We start from the raw sequence: 26,163 nt of genomic DNA on the forward strand, positions 1-26,163 counted from the left end.
CTGGCCCTAGGACAGGGTTGGGGGGTGCAGAGTGCTGGTGAGCAGTGGGGGCAGGGGCTGGCAGTGGGACACTAACCCGCCTAAGTCGCCTCAGATCACGTCCGGGCCTCCCCACCCCCCTTCTCTGGGACTCTCATTAACCGCTTCTCCTGCCTCGTCCGCAGCATAAATAACCCAGATAAATCAGCCGCCGTCCATCCCCCGCCCCTCGGCCCCCGCACAGCCCGTTTGTCACTGCTGCTTGCTCACCAGCCAGGCCTGCCCAGTCCTGGCCTCCCCCCACCACCTTGTCCCTTCCCACCCATGTCTGTCCCACACTGGCTCATCCCTAGGTTTGCGGCAGAGCCGGGTCTGGGACAGGTGTCTGGGATGCTGAGGGTGGCAAGGGGGTGTCCTTTGGTACAGGGGGAGGCTGGAGATTCTCTAGGAGGATGCTGTCTAGGAGCCTGGGGGTCATGTCATTTATGAATGGGGCCACCCAGGCCAGGGGTCTGGGGCCCACAGGTGGCTGGAAGGGGCAAATGCAGCTCAGCTTGGGGGTTCCTGTGTTGGGAGAGGAGGCAGAGCCGCAGAAACCCAGAGGCAGGAAGGGCCTGGAGAAGCCCTTAGAGCCATCCAAGCTGGGTTCTGGGAGATCTCTGGGTCGGCCTTTGGGCATTTCGCCCAAATAAAACCTCTTGCCCAGTCCCAAGTGCTCTGAGTCAGAACCTGCCTGTCCTCCCTCTCATCTCCCTCACCCTCTGACCCCGTTCCCATGCCCTGCCTTGTCAGGATGCACAGATGCCACTCTAATTTCACCGCTCAGTCCACCCACCATTCTCTTATGTGGTCAGGAAGCCCTAGTTCATCCCCCGGGGGTTGGGGGGGGTTGAATCGGGCTGGGAACGATTCTGGGGAATGGGGACAACTGGAGGCCGGAAGACACCTGGCTAAAGCTTCACGGCCTGACCCTGCAGCACCCCTACCCTCTGACCCCCGCCGCCTGCCCCCCCACCATGCCCGGCACCCACCCAACTCGGATCCTGGCCAGCCAAACTTGGCTCAGATGCTCACTGCAGGGGGTAGCTAGCCCCCACGGAGCGGAGGAAGCGGGGAGGGGACAGGGTAGCTTGGGCGCTGGGCTGGGGGTGGGGGCGGGGAAGACGCTGGGCTGGGCCCCAGGGACCAGCTGGGCAATGAGCCGGGGAAGCAGCCGGGAGGCTAAATGAGGGAGATTATCACCCAACTGCAGCCGGGCAGAGAGGGAGGCAGGCAGGGAAGCGGGGAGAGGGAGGGGAGAAAGGACGGGGGCCAGAGGGAAAGAGGGTGTAGGAGGAAGGGGGGAACGTAAGAGGCTGGAGGAGTCGGGGCAAGACCCAGGGAGGGGCTGAAAGGATGTGGGGGGGGGGCTACCGAGCATAACGAGATTCCTGGGGGGCTGGAAGACTGGGTGAAAGGGACCTGGGGACAATCGGAGACAGCTGGCAGTGGGGCATTGGTGGGGGTGCGTGCAGTTAACTGCTGTTCCACTTCTCAGGGGCCTGGAGCCTCCCCTCCTCCCCCAACACGGGGTTGCCACCCAACTTCACCCGCTCTGTAGGTTGAAGCCTTCCTGCCCAGCCCTCAGGAAGAAAGAGGGTGTGCTTTTGGCTCGTGTGTGTTGGGGGGGAGTATGACCCTGTGATCTCAACGGATGGCAGGGCAATTTAGGGGTGTGTACTGAGTCCAGGGCGGCGATGAGTACTGGGGAAAGCTTGGGGGCAGCTCCCCGCTTTCTTGGCAGAGCCCCAGACTGAAGTAACCTTAAAAAAGCAATTAAATCACCTTTAAAAAAAAAAACCCAGTAAAGAAAAATCAATACTAGGAGAAAGGGGAAGAGAGAGGCTGGGGGAGGACAAGGAGGTGGGGGAGGAAGCACTGGAAGGGTCTAGACTGTTAGTCCAGCAGGGAGAGGGGAAAGCGGGGGGTGGGGAGGGGGGTGCGCTGAGACAGGGGGTAGAGAGGACTATGTGTGATCACTTGAAGACTCGGAGTGCTAACTCAGCAGCTGCTTCCGGGGCCAACCCCTCTCCCCTCTGGGATGCTGCCAGATGCAGCCCCTAACCCCAGGGGTCTATCTTCCCAGCTTGGGGGAGCCAGCTTGTGGGGAAGCCCAACCACAGGGTCCCTGAAGAAGCTACTTGGATGAGAGGCTGGGGACAACCCCAGCAGGGTGCCACGCACGACCAGGGGTGTGTGGGTTCCATACTGGGGTGACCTATGATGACGGGGCTCACCCAGTCTTGCAGCCAAGGCAGGGGGCAGGGCAGTGGCTTCTTGCCCCTCAGGGGAGCTATCACTGGGCCCCTACCCCAGGGCCCGGCAGGGGCTGCACCGGTGGGGCAGGTCTGACGCAGGGGAGGGGTGGCCGCTGGGCAGCGGGTGGACCTCGGGCTCTAATCCCCAGCAGCTGCCGTTTCCCTCAGATCGATTCCCTTCTCACTTTTTTTTCAGCTGCTGGTTCCGCGGCTCAGATCGATGGAGCCGCCTCGCCCGCCCCTCTGAGCTTCCTCTCCCTGCTGCTCATTAGCACCCCGATTAATCAGCCCCCCCTTTCCTCTAGGGGACAAGTGCTTCCTCTCCCACGAGGGCTCATGCTCTCACAGGGCCCCCCAGAGCACAAGCTACTCACTGTGATCACCCCCACGCTGGAGGCACCGAGGCATCTCCTCCTGGCCGGCCAACAGGGGCCATCCCTGCCTGTGATAACAGCCCGTATGCTTGCCTCCCCTTGGCAGGACAGCAGCCACCCCAGGGCTCTCCTGCCCCACTCTGCCAGGCACCCCCTGCATCTGTTTCTTTAGGACTGCACTTGCTGCCATTTAGCCCTGCACGTTTGTACTCCCTCCAGTACCCCCATTAGGCCTCTCTCCTCCCTGGCCTGTTCACACTGGCCCCTGCCCACCCCCAGCCTGGTTGTGGCTAGAAATTTGGGAAACATCTGGGGAAGCAAAGTGGCCACGGATATGCAAGGGTGCCCTCTGTCCCGGATACTCTGGTGACTGAGTTTAGGGGTGGAGCAAAGTGGTGGAGGGGTGCCAGCGTCCCAAAGGGGGCAGGATATGGTAGGTGCGGGAGTCAGGAGTAAATCTCTAGGGAAGCCAAGAATCTTGGTGGCCTCACTGATCGCTGTCCCCTTGCCTACCTTGCCCTCCTCTGCACCCCCGCCCTCACTATTCAAACAAGTGGCTCTCCCAAGTAGTTTTTGGAAGCCGCTATGGGTGGGGTAGTGGGGTCAGGTGGTGGCTGGGTGCTGGAGTCAGGAGTCAGGGAGGCCAGGAGCTGGGAGATGCAGTTGGCTGACCCTTCCTGGGGCGTGGTCCAGAAAAGTGGCAGAATGAGCTGAAGACTCTGGGTGCAGCACTCCTCCCTGGGTGGCCTGGGAGTGGGATCATCCGAGGACCCCATGAGTGGCTAGGGCATAGCAAGAGTTTAGGGGGAGCCCTGCCAGATCTCAGGCAGAGACCAGGGAGCCTTGTCCTGGACTGGGGGCTGCCTCCTCCCCTGGCCTGGCTCCTGCTGCCCGGCCGCCGGTGAAACACTGTTGACATGTCCTGAATTATTAAGCATGGGGTGGGCTCCGGAGCACATGCTGAGCGGAGCGGCTGGGGCTGCGCGTGGCGGAGCAGCGCTGCTCCCTCGCTCACTCGCTCGCTCGCAGGGACACACGCAGGGGCTGACAGCTGTGCTGGTGCTGATAAGGGAAGCCACAAGGAGACGATCGAGGAGAGAGACAAGCGGCGGCAGAGGCAGCAGCGGCAGAGGCAGCACCAGGGCTGCGGAGCTGCTGGGAGTGGGAGTGACTCCCCCACCTCGGGCCCCCACCCTGTCCCTGTCCTCCTCCCGCTTGCCCTGAGTTTAGAAGAGCAGCTGCTGCCACCACCACCACTCCGGAGGGCACCGGGGGCTGCTGGCCAGGGAGGGACAGGGGCAGGGAGGCTCCGGCCAGTCCCAGCAGCTGGGGACAGATGCCGATCGAGATTGTGTGCAAAATCAAATTTGCAGAGGAGGATGCGAAACCCAAGGAGAAGGAGGCAGGGGATGAGCAGAGACTCCTGGGGGCTGCGCAGGGGGCAGCAGCACCCAGGGACCTAGCCACCTTTGCCAGGACGAGCACTCTGCATGGGCTGGGCCGGGCCTGTGGCCCAGGGCCCCATGGACTTCGCAGAACCCTGTGGGCACTAGCCCTACTTACCTCGCTGGCTGCCTTCCTATACCAGGGGGCAGGCCTGGCCAGGGGCTACCTGACCTGGCCTCACCTGGTGGCAATGGACCCCGCTACCCCAGCCCCAGTGGCGGGCTTCCCAGCTGTCACCCTCTGCAACATCAACCGCTTCCGGCATTCGGCACTCAGCGATGCTGACATCTTCCACCTGGCCAATCTGACCGGGCTGCCCCCCAAAGACCGGGACGGGCACCGTGCCGCCGGCCTGCGCTACCCGGAGCCCGACATGGTTGACATCCTCAACCGCACTGGCCACCAGCTTGCCGACATGCTCAAGAGCTGCAACTTCAGTGGGCATCACTGCTCCGCCAGCAACTTCTCCGTGGTGAGTCCTGCCAGCTGGCCCGCTGGCCTGGGGTGGCTAGAGGCTGGCGGGGGTGAGGGTGGGGGTGGGGTGGCGCGTGGGGCGTCCTCCACAGGGCTTCCCTTCCTTCCACCACCAGAGGCTGGCCTCGCGTCTCACCCAAGCCTGGTGTTTCCCTCTGGGGACACTCAGGGGCTTACCCTGGTGCTGCTGCTCCTCTTCTTGGCTTTGCTCTGCTGCAGTGCCCAGGTCTGGGGCGGGGGGTCCTGGAGTGGGCCCAGGGGCCCCAAAGCTGGTTAGCTTGCATGGAAGGAATGCACCGTGCCAAGGCTGGACTAACTGACCCCACTTTTCTCTTGCTCCCTTTTTCTTCTATGGCTACTGGATTCTTCTCCCCGCCAAATAAGGGTGATGGGGAGAGGGTGTTTGGGGGGCTCCAGCAAGGGAGGCACTCTGACTGCCTGCTGGGGAGCTAGCCAGACTGGCAGGCTGGATAGATGATCCTCGTGTACACTGGGTGCCAGTGTCTCTTCTCTGTCTCTGTGTGTCTCTCACACACACACCCTTTCACAGACGTCCTCACACATCCCTCTTTCATGCTGCCCCTCTGGCTTCTCCAGCTTTCCAGGCCCTCCCTCCGTTTCCTGGTTCCTGCTGCTCCCTTGCCCAGCTCTGGCTCTGACACTAAGAATCACTCATTCACTCTTCTTATGTACATGGCTCACCCTCACTGTTGCCCAGCACACACACACACACACACACACACACACACACACTGCTCGGGGTGTACAGTTTCCTGCACACTCCCTGTCACACACGCAGAGTCCCTGTCACTATACTCACGTGCACACCTGCACACCCACACACCCACACACCCAGGGAGCTACTCATCTCCATGCTCACATCCCAGCTCTTCCTTAGCTGCTGAGGACAGGGTCACACTATGGATGCCATCTCCTCTTGTGACAACCCCTCCATCTACCTCAACCTCTGCTCCCCATGGGGACTGCTGGCGCCATCTCTCACATGTGTGAACACAGACACACACTGTCACTGGGAGTCGGTATGTCGGCTTGGGCTTCGCCCTCTCAGGCACACCTCCCAAAATTAGTGCGTGAGTGTGGGGGGCGTGTTTTACACACTGTCTGTCTGTCTGTCAGTGCTCCATTCACCCAGTCACGGGGTAGCTATTATTCCTGGTGCTTGAGATGCCTGTCCCCAGCATTGTGTACGTGTGTGTTTTCATGCGTGTACCACTGCCCAGTGCATATGTAAATACGTGTTGTCAACACGCTACCCACTCCCGCCCAGCCTCTAGTGCTAGCCCCAGAGATGGGGGACTTCCCCTCCTCATGGCTTAGCTGTTCTCTGCCCAGGTTCTCGCTCAGTCACTGCCTCAGTATCACCAGGAAACATGTTCCCACTAGGTGCTTGGCTCCCAACACTCCTGCAGCCTCTGGGTCCTCCTGCCATTCGGTGAGGGGGGGTCGGGTAGAAACGGAGGAAGGGACAGAAGGGAGAGGAGTCAGGGGGCGCTGACCTGTCATCCAGCTACACAGCCTCTCTTTTAGGAAAAAAAAAAATCACCACTCCCAAAGCCAGGGCTGTAAGAGTCCCCAAAAGAGGTGGGGTCTGGAGTATAAATGTGGCCTTCCCGATCCATGGGGCTCCTCTGTTTGACATCCTCACCCCTCTGAGTTGCGGGGACAGAGCCCAGTCTTAGCAGGTGCTGTAGGGGCAGAAATCAATGGGGCTTTGTGTCCCTGGGCAGGAGTTTGTGTCCCAGGCCCCGGCTGGGGGTGGGAAAGAAAGAGGAAAAGTAACGAAATCTCAGGGGGAGAGAAGGGGAGGAAAAGGTGGAGGGACAAGGAAGCAAGGTGAGGGAGGCAGGAAAAAGGACGTGCTGGAGGATATGGGAACAGGGATTCCCCTGATCAAGGCTGGCGAGTCCCTCTGAATCCGGGGGATGCCCAGGCAGGGATAAAGGTGGATCTCCCACAGGCCTTTCCTTACACCGGGGCTGGAGAGCGGAGGATAGTACAAGTTTGTGGGTCTCAGCTCTGGGGCTGAGGCAGGACAGTGAGGGGGGAGGGGCAAAGCAAGCATTGGGGGACAGGAATTTCCCTTTGGATCCTACCCCCTGTCCCCTGCCCAGCCTAGACCCCATATCCTTCTGCCTGTACCCCACCCCCACCCGCTGAGTGTAACTGTCTGTTGGACCTGGCGTCCTAGGGTCTGGGACTATGGGTTGGGATGGGGGCCCATGATCCATGCCAGTGGGAAAGATGGGGTGCATTGTGGGGGCAAGATGGGAGAAAGGGAATGGAGATGAAGACATGGGGTCTCTGATGGGGACTTGAGGTCCATTATAGACTCTGTGGTGAGAACATGGAGCCATGACAGGGATTTGGGATCTATGGTGGAGACATGGGTACAAAGACCAGTTAGTTGGTGGAGAACCTGCCAGGGTGTGTGTGGGGAGATGGTCAGAGGCAGGCTTTGGGTAAGGGGCTGTTGTGTTTTCTGTTGCTTTCCCTGTTTCCTCCTTTCCACTTCCCACTCTGCTGTGACCTTTCCTCTGGAATCCAAGTTAATAAATGTCACATTTTCCAGCCTATTTTTACTCTGGGTAATGCACCCTCCCCCAGTCCCCTAAGCTGCTGCTCTTGTTTCTGTTACCACTGCGATTGCTCTCCCCCCACGCTCCCTGATATCCCCTCACTGACTCCCAATCAGTCACACACTCACTCAATCAACATGGCGTTCCGAGCGCCTACCATGTGCCAGGCTCCCTGCCAGGTGCTGCGGGGGGGGGAGAACAAAGAAGGAAAGCCCTAGTCCCCAGTCCCTGTCCTCAAGCAGCCTACAATCTCATGGTGGAGCGGGGACAGGGACACTCAAAAGCTTAACCAACCATGAAACAGTTAACTAGCCATGCAAGCCAAGTGGTGTCATAAGATGCCAGGATTAATTGCCAAACTAGGTACATGGATAGTAATAGCCAGAGGTCAGAGAGAGAGAGAGGCCACCCTGAGCCGAAGGGAGCTGGGAGGGCTTAGGGCATGAGCCAGGCTGGGCAGGGTGAGGTTTGGAGAGGGCTCCTGGGTGGTGAGGAGGCTCTCGCCTCTCTACCCATGCTCCCCACCACCTAGCCCACCCAGCTCTGCTCTCTCCCCTTCCCCACTCAGCCTCCTACCAACTCACTCCCACCTCCTGCTTTTACCACCACCTGTATGTTCTCCCCTTCCCCCCATTTCCTCCCACATCTTCTCCCCGGCCCCACTGCTCCAAGCCCCATCTAGGCTTTCCCCACTGCTGCTTGCTCGCAGCCTGCCCACTTCCTAGAAGGCAGAAATTACTCTTTCTCCCTAGGCTTCATTTCTATAGCTGTAAAATGCAAGGGTGGCTCTAAAATTCAGCATCACTTCTCAGATGGTGACTGTATGGTGGGGCGGCCATGTGTGTGGGTCCTGGAGTCAGACCGTGTGAATTAGAACCTCGGCTCAGCCCTTTAAGCTGTGTGCCCTTGGAAGAGTCAAAAAAACTTCTGTAAGCATCAGTTTCCATAGTCATTAACTAGAATGCTAGAACCTAAAAAAATTGGGTGGTTGTGAGGATTAAAGAGACGGCTTAGCACAGTGCCTGGAGGCACATAGTGTGCACTCTGGAAGTGTCAGCTGCGGTAATGCCACCACCCCAGCTCCTGCCTGTCTTTAACCTGTCTGTTCCTGGCACCACCTGCTGTTTTCCGAACCATACGCGGGCATCTTTGCTACTCTCCATCACCTAGCCTTCCCCTTTCTAGACCCTCAGGCCCACACACTGCCCCTCCCTTATTATTGCATTCCCATGCTATGCAACCCTCCCAAATATTCGTGTACACATGCATAGGTGCAGGAGTGTGCACACACCCGAGAGATCAGTGCTACCCCATAGAACATTCTGTGATGACAGAAATGTTCTGTGTCTGCGCCGCCCCACATGGCAGTTACTAGCCACATCGGCTATTGAGCATCTGAAATGTGATTAGTGTGACAGAGAAAATGAATGTTCAGTTCAAAGAACCGCATGTGGCTAGTGGCTGCCGTATTGGACAGTGCAGATCTGGTCCTAGGAAAGAGGTTCAGACGGCCAGATTGGGTGGGGCCAGGAACTCCAGCTGGTATCAAAGGATATAAGGCGGTGGCTGTGGGCTGTGATTGGAAGTCCGGCATCTAATCTCTGGGCGGAGGTCCCACGTTGATCTGACTGGGGACATTGAGGTGTCTGGAAACACCACATGAGCAGTACACCTTTCTTCCCGGGTGCAGGACATGACCTTGGTCTTTTCTCTTCCATTCTATTGTCTGGAAAATTGAGGCATGGGGGAGATGAAGAATCCTTGAGGAGGCAGGGGTAGGACCCTGCCCCTCTCTGTGGGGACTTCAGGGGTCCAAGCAGCCCCTGAAAGGGCAGGGTGACCAGGGACCTGTGGGCGCTTCACTGTCTCCATTCCCTCGGCTCTGACTTCCCTCCCCCTCCCAGCCCTCTTTCCACACATGCTGGTGACTGCCGCGACTATTAATCACTCGCCCTGTTCTCTTCCTCTCTACTAATCAGGCACAATTAGACAAGGCCTCTTCCAGCTGGGCAGTCCCCTCCCCGCCTTCCTCCCTCCTCTCTCAGCCCCACCCCACTGCCACCCAGAACAGCTCTGAGGCAAGGGAAGCAGCCTGCAAGCCCTCTGCCACTCTCTGGCTCCCCTGGCCCGTAATTTGGCCCCCAATTTGAGACCCCTTAGCAATGCCCTGCCTTCCATCCAAGTTTCCTCCTGAGCCAGTTCCCTTCCCTGGTGTGGTCAGGCCAAAATTGATGGACTCTGCCCACCTTCCTTGGTCATGGGAGGGGCTGCTGCATGCACATCCCAACTCCATACCTTTGCCACTGGGAGCTGAGGGCTCCCCCTTGCCTCCTTGACTCTGGAAGGGAGGGGCTTCCCACTGATGTTGGTCCAGGGCTCTTATTACCAGATGAGCTTACCTCTGACCCCCACCCCCAGTCCAGCCCTCTGTGCCCTCTGGTCCCATCTTCTCCTGAGGCATGAAACTTGAGACCATCTAATTGAATATGTAGTTCTGGCTTGGTCCTGCCTTCAGGAGCCCTCAGGTCAGGTCGGGGAGGGTATAATAGGGAAAGGTGGGGTCTGAGGAGAACTGAAGATGGCTTATCCTTAAAGGGGGCAGCCCCAGCCTAACTGTGGCCCTGTAGTCAGGGATGCCCAGTGTTGGTGGGGTGGTGGGGTCAGGGTGGTATCTTCCAATTTGTCCAGAGAAGCCCCAAGCCTTGATTATTTTAATGCATTTTTTTTCGACTAAATAAAAACAATACTCTGAGAACTACCTATAGCTCACAGGTTGCAGAAACCCAGTGTGCTTGCCCTCACCTTCTGCCCTGCCACTGGCTGCTGCCCCTCAGGTCCTCCTGGAGGGGGCACTCTGAGTCTGGCTGCTTTCTATTGGCCAGTGGCATGGGCAGAGGGGGATTTGAGTGATATTGGCCCAGCAGCCAAGGGCAGGGGCTGTTACTGTTACAAAAGACTGGTCTGCAAGGACAGAAGGAAGGGCCATGAGGGACGTGCCCCACCCGGACCCACTCAGCAGCCCTGTGGCCTCTTCATTAATCAGGAATCAGCCCTGATCTGGGCTCATTATCAGCTCAGCTTCTCACAGCAGCCGGAAGATGCTGATTAGCATTTGAAGAAATGGCCCCCGCGTCCCCCTTCCCGTCCTTCTGTCTCCCCTGCCCTTGCTCCTTCCTGGATCCCCACCCCTGCCCTTCTGCTTCCTGGAGGAATCTGCTCCCTCTTGTGGCTTTGAGGCAAGGCTGCCTCTGCCAGGCCCGGGCTGGAGGGACAGGATGGATCAGGAATGGGGGGCAGGAAGGAGGGGGCACCCCAGGGAGCACTAGAAGTGCTGAGCCTCAGGGCTGCTCACGTTGAGGCCCCTGGGTGGAGGGGAGGGAGTGAATGCCAGGTGCAGGCTGAGGGTGGTCAAGGAGAGATGGGCAGCTACCCTGGAGGAGGGGACGAGAGGGCAGCCTCTGGCTGGTGAGTTATCAGTATTTCCCTGCCCTTCCAGGCGCTCCCGGCAATGCCACCTCCTTAAAGCAGCTGGGCAGAGGGGGTGGGGACAGCCAGAGCCGTGGACAGGAGGCCTGAGGGTGGTTTTTTGGGTTATTTTATTTTCTGCAAATCATGGTGCAGGCTTAGGGTCTTGGAACCATCCCAGATGAATGGGGGTGGGAAGGCGGCAGGAGGACAGGGACCCCGAGGGTGGAGTTAGGGGGGTTCAGAGTGCTGTGTGTTTTCCAGAAGGGAGAGAGGGTGTCTACACTTCTTGCCTTGGCCGTGAGGCTGGCAGCGCTGGAAATCCAACCCACCTCCCCAAATGTTCACCATGCCCTTGGGACAGCCGTTTTGGTTTGGAAGGGGAGCCGTTCCAGAGAGACGGCATCGGCTGCTGCAGCCGAGGCAGCAGCGAGAGTTCAGAGGAGCCACGGGGATGATTAAGGGGAAATAGAGGATTGATTTAGGAGGAAAGATTAAAGGAGCTAAATCCGTGGCGCTTGGCTCAGCGGTGACTAAGCGTGGACAGGATAATAGCTTACAAATGTGTGAAAGGTGTAAATACCAAACGGGGTGGGGGGCGGGGAGGCGGCTTGGCGGGTCATGGGAGCGGGGATGCGGGCTGCAGCCCTCGAGAGGGCTGGGGTCGCCTGGGCGACTTCCCCGTACGGCTGGTCCCTCTCCAGTGGTGGGGCGGGAGGGCAGAGGGAGGCGGGGTGTCGGGTAGCCCCAGGTTCCAAGCAGGGGCTCCGGTTCTGGGGCGCAGCTTCGCTGTCCTGGGTCTGCCCTCCAAGTCCCACGCCCGCCCCGCTGGGGACCTGAGGTCGTAGGTTCAAATCCCATCCGAGTCCCTCTGCGCCCCTCCGCACCAGGCCTTTCTCGCTGTTCCAGGGCCCGCCAGTCGGCCCGGGTTCTGCAGCTGTCTCCCTGGACCCCCGCCCGGCCGTCCAGGCTCGCGCCCCCTCGCCCCTCCCTGGCCGGGCGGGCGTCAGTGGCTCCCTCCGCGGTGGAAGCCTCTGGCGCCGCTGTGTGCGGAGGTCACTTTGCCGAGGAGCGGGGAGCCGGGGGAATGCAAATGAGGCAAACCCAGGGAGGAGAGCCGAGGAGCCCGGAGGAGACGGGAGGGAGGGCGCTCGGGCGCGGTGATGGATGCCTGCCCCGCGGGAGGAAGGAGGGGGTGGCGAGGAGCTGGGTGCCGATGGGCCGGGCCTGGACGCCAAGGTGCGTGTGTGGGGTTGGAGGACAATGGGGCCGGGAGCGGCGTACGCCCACCCACCCACCCACCGCCACCTTCTGATGCTTGGCTCCTGAATTCTCGCCCGGCAGTGGGTGTGTGCTCCACGGTGTAAGCAAAACTCTTAACGCACAACTTTGCATCGAGGGGCGGGAATGTCAGGGAAGGACTTCGTTACGTATTAAAAGTATTTCCGCCGGGATAATTGACTTTGTAGGGTTTAAGGCCTAGCGGTAGTTACCTGGGAACAGGTTTGGCTCTTTACTTGCGTTTTGGAGTCCCTGCACTCTCCTCTCCGCTGGAAATGCGGCGCTGGCTTGGAATCACTGCGTTCCTCCGCGGCCCCAAGCTCTCCCTGGCTCCCAGCTCCAGCTCGGCTTCAGCCAGAAGCCACGCGGCCTTGACCCAACCCGGGTCCTACTTCTCTTCCACCACCCCTCACATATTTACATTTGAAAAAACCCTGCGCCTTTGCCTCCTAGACCCACAGCACTTCTGTGTAGGGGAGGAAGTCTCCCTGAAAAGCTCTTGGGTGGCTGTGGGGGTGGGGATTGGGAAGCTGTGTCGACCACGTGGTAGGGGAGGGGGCCAGGCCTGCTTGGGGAGTGGATATTCTACCCCTGTCTGACTGTGGCATGGTCTGATGCCTTCCTGGGTGGGTACTTAAGCTTACTCTGGGTAGCTTTACTCTCCCACCCAACTGAACCCCTGTTCCACTGTCAGGAGACTTGCACTGGTTTCCCCGTCATAGCACCAATCACAACCAGTAATGATCTGTCTATACCTCTGATTGTTGGTTTTGTGCAACACTGCTGTATACCTGGCTCAGAGTGGAGATGCTCAATAAACACTATTTGAATGAATGTCTGTCTCTGCAGCCAGACAGCAAACTCCATCAGGGCAGAGATGTCTATTTTGTTCTCTGCATCATCCTTAGCACCAAGCACAGTGCCTGACACACTGTACAGGCTCAAGGGGTAGTGTTGGACAAATAAGTGTTGTTTGAACCCCCGCCATTTCTTGAGCACCTGCTGTTTGTCAGTGCAGTGCCAGGTGTGTCTGTCTGATCACACAGTGGCTGTGAGCACAGACATTGCCAGACAGCCTGGTCCCCAGCTCTGCCGTATTATGTGACCCTGGCAGGCTCCTTACCTTCTCTGCGTCTCCTATCTTATCTGTAAAATGGAGATGATAAGAAACCTCCAGTTTAGGGTTTTTGTGAGGATTAAGGAATTAATTTATATAAAGCGCTTAGGACCCGTGCTTGGCCCAGACTAAGCACTAAAATGGTAGTGTAGCTCTTATTTATGTACATTGTCTCTTTCCTCATAACACCTCTGAAGGTTGCCTATTATTATTCTCATTTCTCAGATGAGAAATGGGGGATCGGAGAGGTTAAATGACTTGAGTTCAAATCCCACAGACAGTAAGGGCAGGGCCCAGATGTGAACCACACTGGGCTTTGGGCCTGTGCCCTCCATCCATGCTGCTTCCCGTCTGGTGGTAGAGCCCTATCTCAGAGCCTGGGGGTTTCGCTGTGGCATAGCTCCATCCTCTGAAGCACAGTCACTGTCTCTCCCAAGTGCACAAGGCCCTGTGAGAATGGGCCCACTTGGGAATCCAAGGTGAAAATGGCTGCATAATCTTGGCAGGAAGCGCCATTCCCCAAGTGGGCTCCCCACTTTCTTGAGTACCTACTATGCATCACTCTGAACTGATCTGTAAACCTCATGACTAACTTTAGGAGGAGGAATCCCCATTCCCCTGGGCTCAGAGAGGTTAAATCACGCACCCAAAGTTGTTTGTCCAAGGTTGGTGGCAGAGCCAGGATTTGAACCCTGTTCTGTCAGGCTCCCATATATGTGCCCCTTCCCCCATGTTATGAAGCTTATGTGGATCTATTTCCGGCATCACATCCAATGGTCGATCTCTGCCCTGGCTTGGTTCTATAGCACTCTTTTTTTTTTTAAGATTTTATTGGGGAATTGGGGGAGGGAACAGCATTGGGGAATTGGGGAAGGGGAACAGACAAGTTGCTGTCCTTTTGTTCTTCAGTCTAGTTGTGGAGGATGTCGCTTCACTGGCCCATGTTGGTATTGTGATCACTGCACTCTTCCTGGCTGAGGCAGATTGGTCGCCGGCCATTGGACAGCCACTCAAGGCGTCTCACGGCAGCTCACGTCGCCAGCCGCTCATGCTGGCTGCTGGCTACTCACAGTAGCTTACAGCAGCCCACTGCAGCCCTGCTGCAGCCTTCGCTGTCGCCGGCAACTCACGGCAGCCCAGCTCCAGGTTGAGCTGTTGTTCACCATCTTAGCTATAGAGGGCGCAGCATCACTGGCCCCCATGTGGGATCTGAACCAGCGGCCCTGCTGCTCAGAGCTCGTGGTCCCAAGCCAACTCTTAACCTACGAGCCACTGGGCTGGCCCCTCTACAGCACTCTTATTACTAATATTAAGGCCTCAAGTATATGATTTCACTTTGCAAATGGCTTTCATATACTTCATCTCTTTTGAAACTTACAATCACCCTGTGAAATAAGTTAGGCAAGAATTTCTGTCCCCACTTGACAGAGGAGGAAACTGAGGTCCAGAGAAGTCAATAAATCACCTCAGTAACCAAGGTTACACAGGCTGTCAGTGGTGCAGCTGGATCTGGGACCAGGGTCGTCTGACTTGGCGGGGGTGGGGGTGTGTGTGGCGGGGAGGACTCAGGTTAGTGGAGAATGCTGGGGCCGTTGCGGGAGGGGGACTGGGTTCTCATTCTGAATTTTCCCCCTTTTTCTGTGTGCCCTTGGATGTGAACCTTGCCATCTCTAGGCTGTGTTTTGGCCTTCGTACAGTGAGGGTTTGGACTGAGTAACTTCCAGGTTCCTACAGCACAGACACCCCAGGCTTTTTGAGTTGGTGCCATCTTCCTTCCTCTGCCCCTGGTGAGGCTAGAAAAGGAGGAGCTTTGAATCTAGACATTTGACCCACCCCTGAATAAAGCTGGGCTGGGAGCTGTGTGACCCCGGGGTGCCAGCCACAGTCCAGGGTGTATGAAGATGCACCTTTTTCCACCGGCCCACTCTGGACCCCAGAGCACTGCAGGGTTAAGGGGAATTGATCCCAGGGACCTAAGTGAGGGGCACGGGCCTGGACCGCAGCAGGGGAGGACTGATGGAATTTGGGGGGATGAAGCTGCCATGGAAAAGTGGGGGAGGGGGAAGGTGCCAGGGTCTTGGCAGAGGCAGGGTGCCCAGAAGGCAGTGGAGATAAGGCCCAGGCTGCAGATTAGCTCTGGGATTAGCCCAGCCTCCAGTGCTTCTGGTGGCTGCTTATCTCCTGGAGGCCAGGCCCTCTCCCTCACAGCTCTGCGGCCTGGACCTGCTAATTGCCTGTTAACCCCGTGGGCTCCATGACTGCAGCGAGGATGAGGGGCTGGGGAGGCTTGGGGGCGAATGCAAGCCAGCCAGCCAAATGGAAGCTGTGAATAGATGGAACTGAGGGACTGAGAAAAGCCACCACTCAAATCTGTCTCAACCCCTGACCATTATCTGGGGCGGACCTGGAGAGGGTGAAGGAAGAGGAAGGGCAGGCACCAGGGGAGGGGTTCCTGGCTTGCAGGGGTTGGCCTCAGGCCCAGGGAAAAGTCCAGGAGGAAGACAAGAGACAGACACTGGACAGCTGGAATAAGGGATAGACAGAGAGGAAAGCAAACAGGATGGAGATGCAGATGGCAAAGGAACAGAAAGGCTGTGAGGCAGCCAGGCCAATGGGAGGGAAAGACATAGGCCAGGGGGATGGACAGGGAGACAGAGGGCAAGAGAAATAGGCCAGACGGATAATTGATCAGATGCCCAGAACAGACAGGCCTGGAGGTTAGAGAGGGACTTGAGAGACAGTCTGAGATCAGGGGACAGAGGCTAGGAAGACAGGCTAACCATGGCAGGTCCAGGCTAACACTAAAGGGGTGGGGGTGGGGGTGGGCGTGGGGGGAGTCTGAGAGGGACAGGCAGAGGCTGGCCAGAAGGAAGGTGGTGGAGGGGCCCAAGGGTCTGCATGCAGTGCAGACAGATTCTCACCAATAAGCTGTCCACCCTAGGTCCAGAAGGGCTCTGGAGGCCATGTGCTCAGTATCGGGCCAGGGTGGTGGACCTGGGAGCTAAGGCAGAGAGCAAGGGAGGGCTGAGAAGAGGGAGGGCCAGACTAAAGGAGGAGCTGGGGCCTGCGATGGGGACAGGGTCCAGAGACTAAGGGCAGGTGGTGGGTGATTTGGAGATAGCTCCTCAACCCATCAGGGCACATCCTGGCCTGGAACCTGCCCCTTTCTATAGCTGAGCCCTGGACTGACAACTCCTGTGCACACACCCTCCTTCCAGACCAGTCCATGGGGAGAGAGCAGTGGACAGCCAGTGGGACCTTGTGGCTGAGTGGCCGTGCCGTCTCCATGGAAGAGGCTGTGGGCTGTGCTGCCACAAGAGTTCTGCCACTTAGGAGCTGGCGGCTCCACCCACCGCTGCCTGCTTGGCCCAGGGATCATCTCCATCTCCTGAGCAACGCTCTGCTCTCCCCAGCAGTTGGGCCTGACTGGGGCTGTGCAGATGGCCTGGTCCTGCCAGCCTGGTCTGTCCATTCTCTGCAGAGAATATCTATCAGACCCAGAGTCCTTTAACCCATCTCCCTTTGTCATCCCCCACTCTGCACAGCCACCTCGAGGCAGGGGTGCCAGATAACCACTGTCCTTCAAAGCCATTGAAGCCAAAGCCTTCCCCATTGGCTCGGCCTTGCACAGGGCTGGGCTCAGTGTCGTGCAGCATGTGTCTGTGTGTCCATGTGGCAAGGTATCAGGTAGGGAGACTGCCCCAATCTCACCCAGGGTCAAAATCTACCCGTCACTCATTCACTGCACACCCACCAGGGATTTTATGTTCTGGCATCAGGCTCAGTTCTGCTTGAATCTCAGCTGTCATTTACGTGCTGTGTGTCCTTAGCCAAGTCACTTTCTTTCACTGGGCTTTCTCATCATTGAATGGGGGCAACAATACTTTCCTCCCTCACATGGTTGTCTTAGAGGCTCAAAGGAGAAACTAGATCGAAGGCACCTGGCACAGCACCGAGTACAAGTGGGGGTGTTTTATAGCGTTCACTTTGTACTCTTTCCCTCCACCTCATGCCTCCTTCTGCAAATTGCACTGGGCCCTGGGGAGGCCACGATGGTAAAACGGGGCTCCTAGCCTCGGAGTTCACGGTCCCATGGATAAGGCTGAGCAGTAGATAGACCGGGAGTTGCTGGCAGTCAGGGCTCTGCCGAGTGGTGCCGCATGCTGGGGGACATGAGTGAGCAGTTCACTACTTGGGTCCCCCACACAGCCCATGTGTTATTTAGCCTCTCAACTGGAGCGTAAGCTCAAAACTGGCTGCATCAGCAAAAGCTGATTCCAACATCTTCTTGGACCAAAATAGGAAGAGGATGGGTGCTTTGAGATGTGGGCAAATACTTACATATTTCCCTCATATGTAAGTATTTGGCACCCAGCCCCCTTCAGGGTTTCCCTCCTTCCTGTGACATGTTGGGAGAGCACAGGTCTAGACTCAGGCTGTCTTGCTGGACTACTCCCGCCTTCATAGGGTCTTTCTCCTCAAAGTGCAGACTGAGGATCAGCAGGTGGTTAGAAATGCAGAATCTCAGGCCTGCCTCCACCCCAACACGTGTATACAATCAGCATTTGCATTTTAATAAGACCCCCAGGTGCTTTGTGTGCGATTGATCTTGGAGACCTTGGCAGATCAGCCCACCTCTCCGGGCCTCAGTTTCCTTATCTGTAGGATTGCCATTGGAAAGAGCATGTTAAACATTTAGCCTAGTGCCTGGGGCAGAGAGAGTGCTCTGGAACTGTCAGTGTTGCCCTCTTCTGCCTCTTCAGATGGACACACAGCAGGCAGTTGGCCAGGGGTGATAGAGACAGGATCAAGGACTGGAGCCCAGAAGATGGTGAGGGTGCCGAAGAAGGAGGGGAGGGACAGGTGAGGAAGTGAGGACTTGAGAGGCTGCAAGTATGAAGAAGAGTGAAGGAGGTATAGGCAGGAGTGGAGTGGAGGGGAAGGGGGGATAGGAGAAAAGGAGCTGGGGTTTGGGGTAGGGTAGGCGTGGTGGTGGTGGTGGTGGTGCGGGGGCGGGGTGCAGGCACCTGCTAGGAATAGGTTGTGTATTGCATCTACATGAGTTCCACCTCTCCCACTGATTAGCTGTGTGACCTTGAGCAAGTCACATCACCTCTCTGAGCTCTGGTTTTCCTCTCTGTAATAATCTGGCTAATTCAACCTACTTGATACCAGGGTTGCTGAGTGGGTGAAATGGGGCAGCAGCAGATGTTGCCATGTTTCGTAAACTGCACGGTGCTGGTTTTCGTTTTAGGAATCTGAGGCAGCGTATCTGGGTTATAGCAGAACTGTCTGAGAGGGAAGGGCAATTAACCTATGGAGGATGGGAGACTTAGCCTTGCCCCGCAACAAGGGCGCCCCCGACCCACCAGTTCTTAGAACTTCTCACTCCCACTGCCCTCAACCCAGCCTTTCTCCCTTCTACACCCTCTCTCTGAATCTAGGCATTTAGAATATGCCTTTTCTCCCAGGTTTTACCAGTGTGAAAACGTTCCCAAGGAGAGGGAAGGGGGAATTGAGCGAGAGTGATTGAGTGCGCTGACCCCTTGCCCCCAGGGCAGGTGCTGCCTGTGATGGGTTTGACCCCGGGGGCTCTCTCTGTGGGGTGAACCTGGCAGGGGAAAACTTGCACCCGCCGCTCCTTCAGCCTCCTCCCCACCCCACATGCTGCAAGTCCCCACCGCCGCCACATCCCGGCTGCAGCCCCGGCTTCCATCCCCAGGGCGCCAGCGCCATCTGGTGTCCACGCCGAAGAACTCTCCTCAGAGGAGAAAGGGGACGGGCTTCGTTCAGCGCTGCAGTGACTGCTTATTAAAGCGTTCTTTGCGCTCGCGGGGCACTGGGCCAGGTGCTGGAGACACGAGACGGGCTCATTGCTCCTGTGCAGCATAAACTGTATTGAGGGGGAGAGGTGAACATTGAACAAGCAGACAAATAGAGAAACAAGATCAGATCATCTCAGGTCTTGATAAGTACTTTGAGCAAACCAACAAACACGTTGATGGGTGGAGGGTGACACTGAGAACATGTGTGGTATATGAGTGTGATTCTGAAGAAGGGACACTTAAGCTACGGCTTCAAAGATGAACAGCTAGCCATGTCAAGATGGGGGCGGGGGAGGGCATTCCAGGAGGGGGAACTGCATGAATAAAGGTCTGAGGAAGGAAGGCGTGCCATTGAGTTTGCATTTGTCAGCGATCTGGGGGTGGAGTGGCAGGAGAGGAAGGCAAGGGTCACATCACGTGGAGGCTTTCAGGCTAGGAAAGGAGTCTGGTTTTCTTTCACAAGAAATGGAAATCCATTGTTGGGCTTAAAACCTGCAGGTTACTTGATTGGGTCTATATATTTTATAAGGAGCACTCTAGCTACTGTGTGAATGGCCCGGAGGGAGAGGCAGGAATGGACTGAAGGGAGATCAGTTAGGAGCCACTGCCAAAGCCAGGTGGGAAGACGAAAGGGGGGGCACAAAAAGGAAGGAGAGTGAATGGATTCTAAATAGATTTCAGAAGTAGAATTGCCCGGGACAGCTGCTGGATTGGATGTGGGGGATGAGGGACAAGGAGGTTTCAGGGACTCTGACTTGAGAAACTTGCTAGATAGTGGGGCCCTTTACTAAGGGGGGGGGACACAGAATTTGGGAAGATGTCAAGAGTTCTGCTATTGATTTGTTAAGCTAGAGATGCCTTTTTAATCATCTAAGGGAGGAGGTCAGCCGAAAAGGTGGAGCTCAGGTGACAGCCCTGGGCTGTAGATTGATTCCTGGGGTATGGGACAGGGCTGCCCAGGCAGGTCGAGTGCCCCTCAGGGGGGATGGGGGAACACTAAGCCTAAGGAGTTGTCTTAGCCCCTCCTTTCATCTCCCCTCCTCGGCTCTCTCACTCCCAGGTCTACACTCGCTATGGGAAGTGTTATACCTTCAACGCAGATCCGCGGCGCTCCCTTCCCAGCCGGGCAGGGGGCATGGGCAGCGGCCTGGAGATCATGCTGGACATCCAGCAGGAGGAGTACCTGCCCATCTGGAGAGAGACAAGTACGCAAGTGGGAATGGGCAGGGCCGACTTGGGGCCTCCAGCCCGGGCCATCTGCCTGGGATGGCTTTCCAAAGGTCTCCATCTCCACTGTGCAGACGAGACATCGTTTGAGGCTGGCATCCGGGTGCAGATCCACAGCCAAGAGGAGCCGCCTTACATTCATCAGCTGGGCTTCGGCGTGTCCCCAGGCTTTCAGACCTTCGTGTCCTGCCAGGAACAGCGGGTGAACACCTTCAGCTGGGCCCTGGGTTGGGCATGGGGATGGGTCTTTGGGCTCAGAGGGGATGCTGACCAGCCCAGCCCTCTGAAGCTCACAGCCTGCCTGCCCACCCGTGGACTTTCTTGGGGCTGTGGGCACTGGAGGACTGGGTGGGACTCCTGGGCATGACACCATCATGCCCACCTCTGCAGCTGACCTATCTGCCCCAGCCCTGGGGCAACTGCCGGGCGGAGAGCGGCCTCAGGGAGCCTGAGCTTCAGGGCTACTCGGCCTATAGTGTGTCTGCCTGCCGGCTGCGCTGTGAAAAGGAGGCTGTGCTTCAACGCTGCCACTGTCGGATGGTGCACATGCCAGGTGGGCACCCCAGCCCCGCCAGCCCTCCATGCTGCCCTGCCAGGCTCCAGAACCTCCAGGGTCAGAGCACTGCTCACGTGCACGGGCAGGTGCATGTGTACAACATGTATGCCTGTCTATACCCATTGAGTGTACATGTGATTGTTTGGGATGTGTGCCTGTTTTCACATGTGCATATGGAACACTCAAATGCATGTTAATATGTATCTATGCATACATGTGCTCACGTACGCTGTACCTGTGGACTGTGGGGGTTTTGTGCATGTGTGCATATGTTTGCATGCCTATACGCATGCGTACACTTTCATGCTTATATACACTCATGTCTGCACATGTATGTGCAAACATGCACACCTTGGGCATGTGTGTGCATGCGCCTGTGTGCACACATTTGGGAATGTGGTGGGGGAGAGGGGATGGAACCGTAGACTCCAGGAATAATTTTCTCTCCTTTCAGGCAACGAGACCATCTGCCCACCAAATATCTACATCGAATGTGCTGACCACACCCTGGGTTCGTGCTGCCTTCTCCCTTCCCTGCCTCTCCATCACCCTCCTCTTCATCTCTCTGTCCACCTTTCTCCTCACTGCCTCAGCCTGTCTCCTCCCAGTCTCTCCCTGGGGGGAGGGGTTCTTCCTGGGGGTTGAACCTTACCCCATACCTCCAGGGGTCTGAGGACCTTTGCAGGTGTGGACACTTGGGTAAGTGGAGGCAGCGGGGTGGGGGTGTTGCAGAGAACCCAGGCTTCTTGTCTTGGTTCAGCAAATGAGCTTGCCTCTTCTGGGAAGTGAAATGACTCCTTTATTGCTGTGAGGAAAAACACATTGCTGACTATCAGTGTGGGTAAGGCAAACCCCAATCTGTCCATAGGTCTCGCCTGATCTGCACTTCATTCATTCACTCATTCATTCTACAGACGCTTACAGCCTGCGCTGGTGCTGGAGGTGAGAGTGGGAACAAAAGCCCTGCTCTTGCGGAGCTCGCTGCTTGGCAGGGCTGTGGACAGGCATTATGACGCAGTTTTAGTCCTCGGGTAGGGAACCTCAGGGACCCTACAAGGCCCCAGGGAGGGGCATGCAGGCCTACCTGGGAAGGCAGGGAGGACTCCTAGAGGATGTGACAGATTATCTGAGACTCGAAGGGTATGTAAGCGTCACCCAGGTAAAAAGGGGGACATGCTCTAGGTATTGGAAACAGCACAGGCTTAAAACCTTGTGGCCAGAAAGAGCCGGTGTGGGGCACTGAATGATCAGTTGTGGCTGGAGGGCAGAGGAGGGGGAGGGGAGGACTAGAAGAGATTCTGGGAAGCCAACAAAGGCTTAAGGCACGGCAAGGATGCTGTCCAATTTTAGGAAGGTGACTCTGATTAGATGTAGAGAATAGATAGGCGGGGATTGAGACTAGAGGAAGGGTGACTGGTCAGAAGAATATTGTAGTAATCCGGAGATGAGGCCGTGGAGAGGGAGAGAAGTGATGGGTTTGAGATGCTGAGGCAGTAGATCCCATCAAGACCTTCCCTGCCCCACACACCAACTGCGTCAATCAAAGGGTGATTGAAGAGTGTTTAGTGAAGGAACAGATGCATGAGCAGTGATAAGTGATGGTGAGACTCCACAGACCTAGCAACATCAGGGAGCCTTTACGTCCCCAGGCCTGGAGGGGTAAAGGAAGGGGGCGCTGATGGAACCCAGGGAGTGAACTGTGGCTGTGCAAGAGGGCTGATAGACAGGAACTTGGGCACAAGAGGAAAAATACAGCCTTTGCCAACTACAGCCTGGCAGTGAGGAAGTGGGGAAAGCAATACCCTAGCATCTCTCCCCTCTGTGGCTTCTGACCCTGTGGGGCCTTCCATTGGCCAAACCCAACCCAAAGCCAGAGAACAAAGGAGTCTAGGTGATGCACTTGGCAGAGCTCAGCCTCCAGGGTTCAGAGTAAGGCTGAGGAGAATGGAGAGTGGATCCGAAGAGGCGAACAGAGAAAACCCAGCATACGAGCACACGCACCCTGTTCATCCATTTGTTCTTCTGTCCATCCGTCCATCTATCCATCCATCCATCCATCCATCCATCCATCCATCCATCCGTGTACCCACCCACTCATACACCCATCCATTCATCCCAGCATCCTCTCCAAGTCCCTTTTGTGTCTGAGGCCTCATGTGGTTGATTAGCTTGGTGGATAGGCCGTCCTTCTGAGCCACGAGGACCTCCCTGCCCCAGGGGGCTGAGGGACAGAGGGACAAGCCTGTGGGCGGGTGCTGGGGGGTAGATCACATCAAGGTTCTGCCTTCACCTGCTTTCTTGGGTAGTCTGAAGCTGGTCCAGGAAGGGACCCCCAGCCAGCCCCCTAGGCAGTGCCAGGGCTGGCCAGTAAAGGCCCTCCGTGTGGATGTGGCTGCCTCAGGACAGCCCCTCTGCCTCCTCATTGCAGCTGGTGGGCCTCTGGGCCACCCACCCCCCACTGCAGTTGGTGCCTCTGTGTTGCAGACTCCCTGGGTGGGGGCTCTGAGGGCCCGTGTTTCTGCCCTACCCCCTGCAACCTGACCCGCTACGGGAAAGAAATCTCCATGGTCAGGATCCCCAACAGGGGCTCAGCCCGGTACCTGGCCAGGAAGTACAACCGCAATGAAACCTACATACGGTATGTGTGTGCTTGTGTGAGAGTGTGCGTGTGCGTGTGCGTGCGTGTGTGTGGTAAAGGCCACCCTCAAAAGGCCTGGTGCATGGTGGAGACGGGGAGTAGGCTGCATCTTTGTCAATAATGAGTCTTCTGCCAGGAATGCCTTTCACAATCCTTTTCTAACCCATTCTCCAAGTCACATCCTGTGCCTCCACCTCCAGGGAAGCCCTTGTTGGTCCAAATGCCTTTCACCTGAGCTCCCACGGCACCCTGTACATATCTCAGTCATTGCATGTACCCATTGTGTTAGAACCCTCTGTCTACGTGTCTTTCTCCCCCAGCAACCTGGGAGCTGTTAAATGCATGTGGAGTGAATGCTGTGCTGAGGGAGAGGAACTGGAAGGGCTGGGAGAGAAATAAGGTGGCCTGCAGGAGGGGTCGCATTGAGCCTGCAGCCAATCTACAAATGCTGAGCATCCTCTGAGTGCCAGGCCCAGTGCTGGGTCCTGTGGGGACAGAGATGATTATGACACCAAACCCACAATGTGTGGATCAACCCACGTGTGATGTGCTGCACTGCTTCTCGGGCCCCGGGAGAGATTAATGCGCATGGGGTAGGAGAAGCAGGGGGAGGCGTGCACTGGGCCTCTGAGGACCACAGATTTGGGTCTGTGAGAGGAGGGGAAAGGAGGAGAGAGGGGAGGAATCCCAGTTAGAGAATTGGGGGATGATTTGGAGACCAGCCTGAGTAGCAGGGGGACGAGAAGCAGATCAGAAAGCAGCTTGAATAAGAAGGTGCAGTGCAACAGATCAGGGGCAGTCTTGGAAGTCTGGAAGAGGAATTTTGGAGAGGACTTTGGGCAGTAGGGATCCACTTAAGGTTCTAGAGAGGTATAGGGGTGCGGCAACACGAGCACTATTTGTTGCTTTAGAGAAGGCAGGAGGGAATCCTGCAGGCCCAGGCACTTTTGCTCTCCGGGTCCCTTTGCTAACCCTCAAAGTGTGAAGCTAGCATGCATCTGTGACTGCCTCCCCTCACAGTCCTTGGGGTTTTGAGGGTAGTTACCAGCTTCCTGGCATAGGGGGTCTCAGATCAGGATCTGCTGGACCTGGGATGTCCCTGCAAGCCACCTCCTCGGGAAGGTGGCCCCACATGGACACCCTGCTCTCTGTCTCCACAGGGAGAACTTCCTGGTCCTAGATGTCTTTTTTGAAGCCCTGACCTCTGAGGCCATGGAGCAGCGAGCAGCCTACGGCCTGTCAGCCCTGCTGGGTGAGACCTGGCCCAGATTCTATGGGGGTGGATCAGTCCAGCCTGCTCCCTTTTACTCTGTTCTTGTGCTCTGTAGGTGACCTTGGGGGACAAATGGGCCTATTCATTGGGGCCAGTATCCTCACGCTGCTGGAGATCCTTGACTACATCTATGAGGCAAGAAATGGGGGCCTGGCGGAGGCTACCCAGACAGGGAGTGAAGGATGGGAGGAGGGGCTCTGGGATAAGCAGATGGACGGTGCAGGCTTCCTGGTGGAGCTGGTCTGGCTGGGAAGTCAAGCTCTGGGTTCTTTGCCAGGGTCCCCCTGACTGGCTGAAAAGCCTGAGGGTGCTTAAAGAGTCAGGAGAAGGGGATGGGTTAGGAGGATCAGGGAGTCCTAGCGGGAATTTGCTGGGCAGCAAGCCCTATAAGGTGGGCCTAGTGAGGCCACCCTTCTCTACCAAGTTTCCTGAGCCCACTCCTATCCCTGAACCTTTAGGTGTCCTGGGACCGACTGAAGCGGGTATGGCGTCGTCCCAAGACCCCTCTGCGGACCTCCACTGGGGGCATCTCCACTTTGGGGCTGCAGGAGCTGAAGGAGCAGGTGAGGATGAGCCCTACACAATATGCATCCAGCACCTTCGCCCAGGACTGAATACCCGCCATGATTTCTGTACCAGCCTGTGGGAGGGGACGAGGCTGGTTGGATGAGGCTTGGGGGCATGGCTTGGACTCTCCCTCTTTACCTTTCAGAGTCCCTGCAGAAGCCGGGGCCGGGCTGAAGGTGGGGGAGCCAGCAGCCTGCTCCCCAACCACCACCACCCGCATGGCCCCCCAGGAGGCCTCTTTGAAGACTTTGCTTGCTAAGATGATGCTGTGTCTGAAAGGACCCAGGAGTCTGGGGCCCCTCCCTGAATCCCCAGCTAGTATCCTCCTGCTTCTGGGACAGAAGGCCTGGGGGCAGCCCGGGCTGCGGGGGGAGAGGGCGGTGCTCACTGGGAGGCTGTAGACTCAGTTCCAGTTCTCACCAGCCCAGGCACCAGCTGCTTTGCACAATGGTTCTTCTTATCCACACCCCCCACCCCAAGGCTGGCACCCAGGGAGGGCTGGAGAGCAGGTCATGGGCCCCAGGGGAGGGGAGAGGAAGGGAGAAGAGAGGGAGGCGGAGGAAGTGGCCCGCCCCAGCAGGGGTGGAAACTCTGTATATTTGTATATACTTAGGGAGGACAGGGTGGGGGTGGGGGTGCAGATATAGAAGGTGGGTGGGGCTAAGGGGGGTGGGTGATTCAGGGGCAGCCAGGGTCCCAGCCCTGGAGTATCACTAGGCGAGGGGAGGCCCCCAGGTGTCAGGACCACTGGGCTGTTCCTGTTTCCTGTTCCTCTCCAGGCCCAGCTCCCCTTTTGGCAGGGGGAGCAGGTGGCCCAGCAGGCCTGGCCCAGCTCCCAATTCCCCCTGCCCCACCCCGACCTCAAGTCCCCTCCACAGGGAGCAGGCAGACCTTTCAGACCCTGGCTGAGCTTGGGGGTGAGGGAGGAAGCCTTCTCAGGCCTCTTTGCCTCTGGTCTGGTTTTAAAAAGTGCTGGTGAAATTAGGAATAAAGAGGCATAAAGACTTCTCTGTGTCTGTGTGAGCAAGCTGGGAGATGGGGCAGGGC

At 57.3% G+C, this 26,163-nt stretch overlaps 1 protein-coding gene across 1 annotated transcript; it reads left to right on the plus strand.

Annotated features, from left to right (window-relative positions):
- Positions 1–3,607: 3,607 nt before the first annotated feature.
- On the plus strand, positions 3,608–25,722 carry ASIC4 (acid sensing ion channel subunit family member 4). Its single transcript, XM_019638288.1, is given in 12 exon segments — positions 3,608–3,647; positions 3,650–3,942; positions 3,945–4,568; positions 19,916–20,060; positions 20,157–20,284; positions 20,473–20,635; positions 21,093–21,149; positions 23,123–23,276; positions 24,437–24,528; positions 24,605–24,684; positions 25,008–25,112; positions 25,262–25,722. Coding segments are annotated over 12 exon segments (1,995 nt in total). The 3' UTR covers positions 25,376–25,722.
- Positions 25,723–26,163: the final 441 nt, after the last annotated feature.

The sequence above is a fragment of the Hipposideros armiger genome, unplaced genomic scaffold, assembly GCF_001890085.2.
Source record: "Hipposideros armiger isolate ML-2016 unplaced genomic scaffold, ASM189008v1 scaffold_38, whole genome shotgun sequence".
In the NCBI taxonomy this organism is placed as follows: domain Eukaryota; kingdom Metazoa; phylum Chordata; class Mammalia; order Chiroptera; family Hipposideridae; genus Hipposideros; species Hipposideros armiger.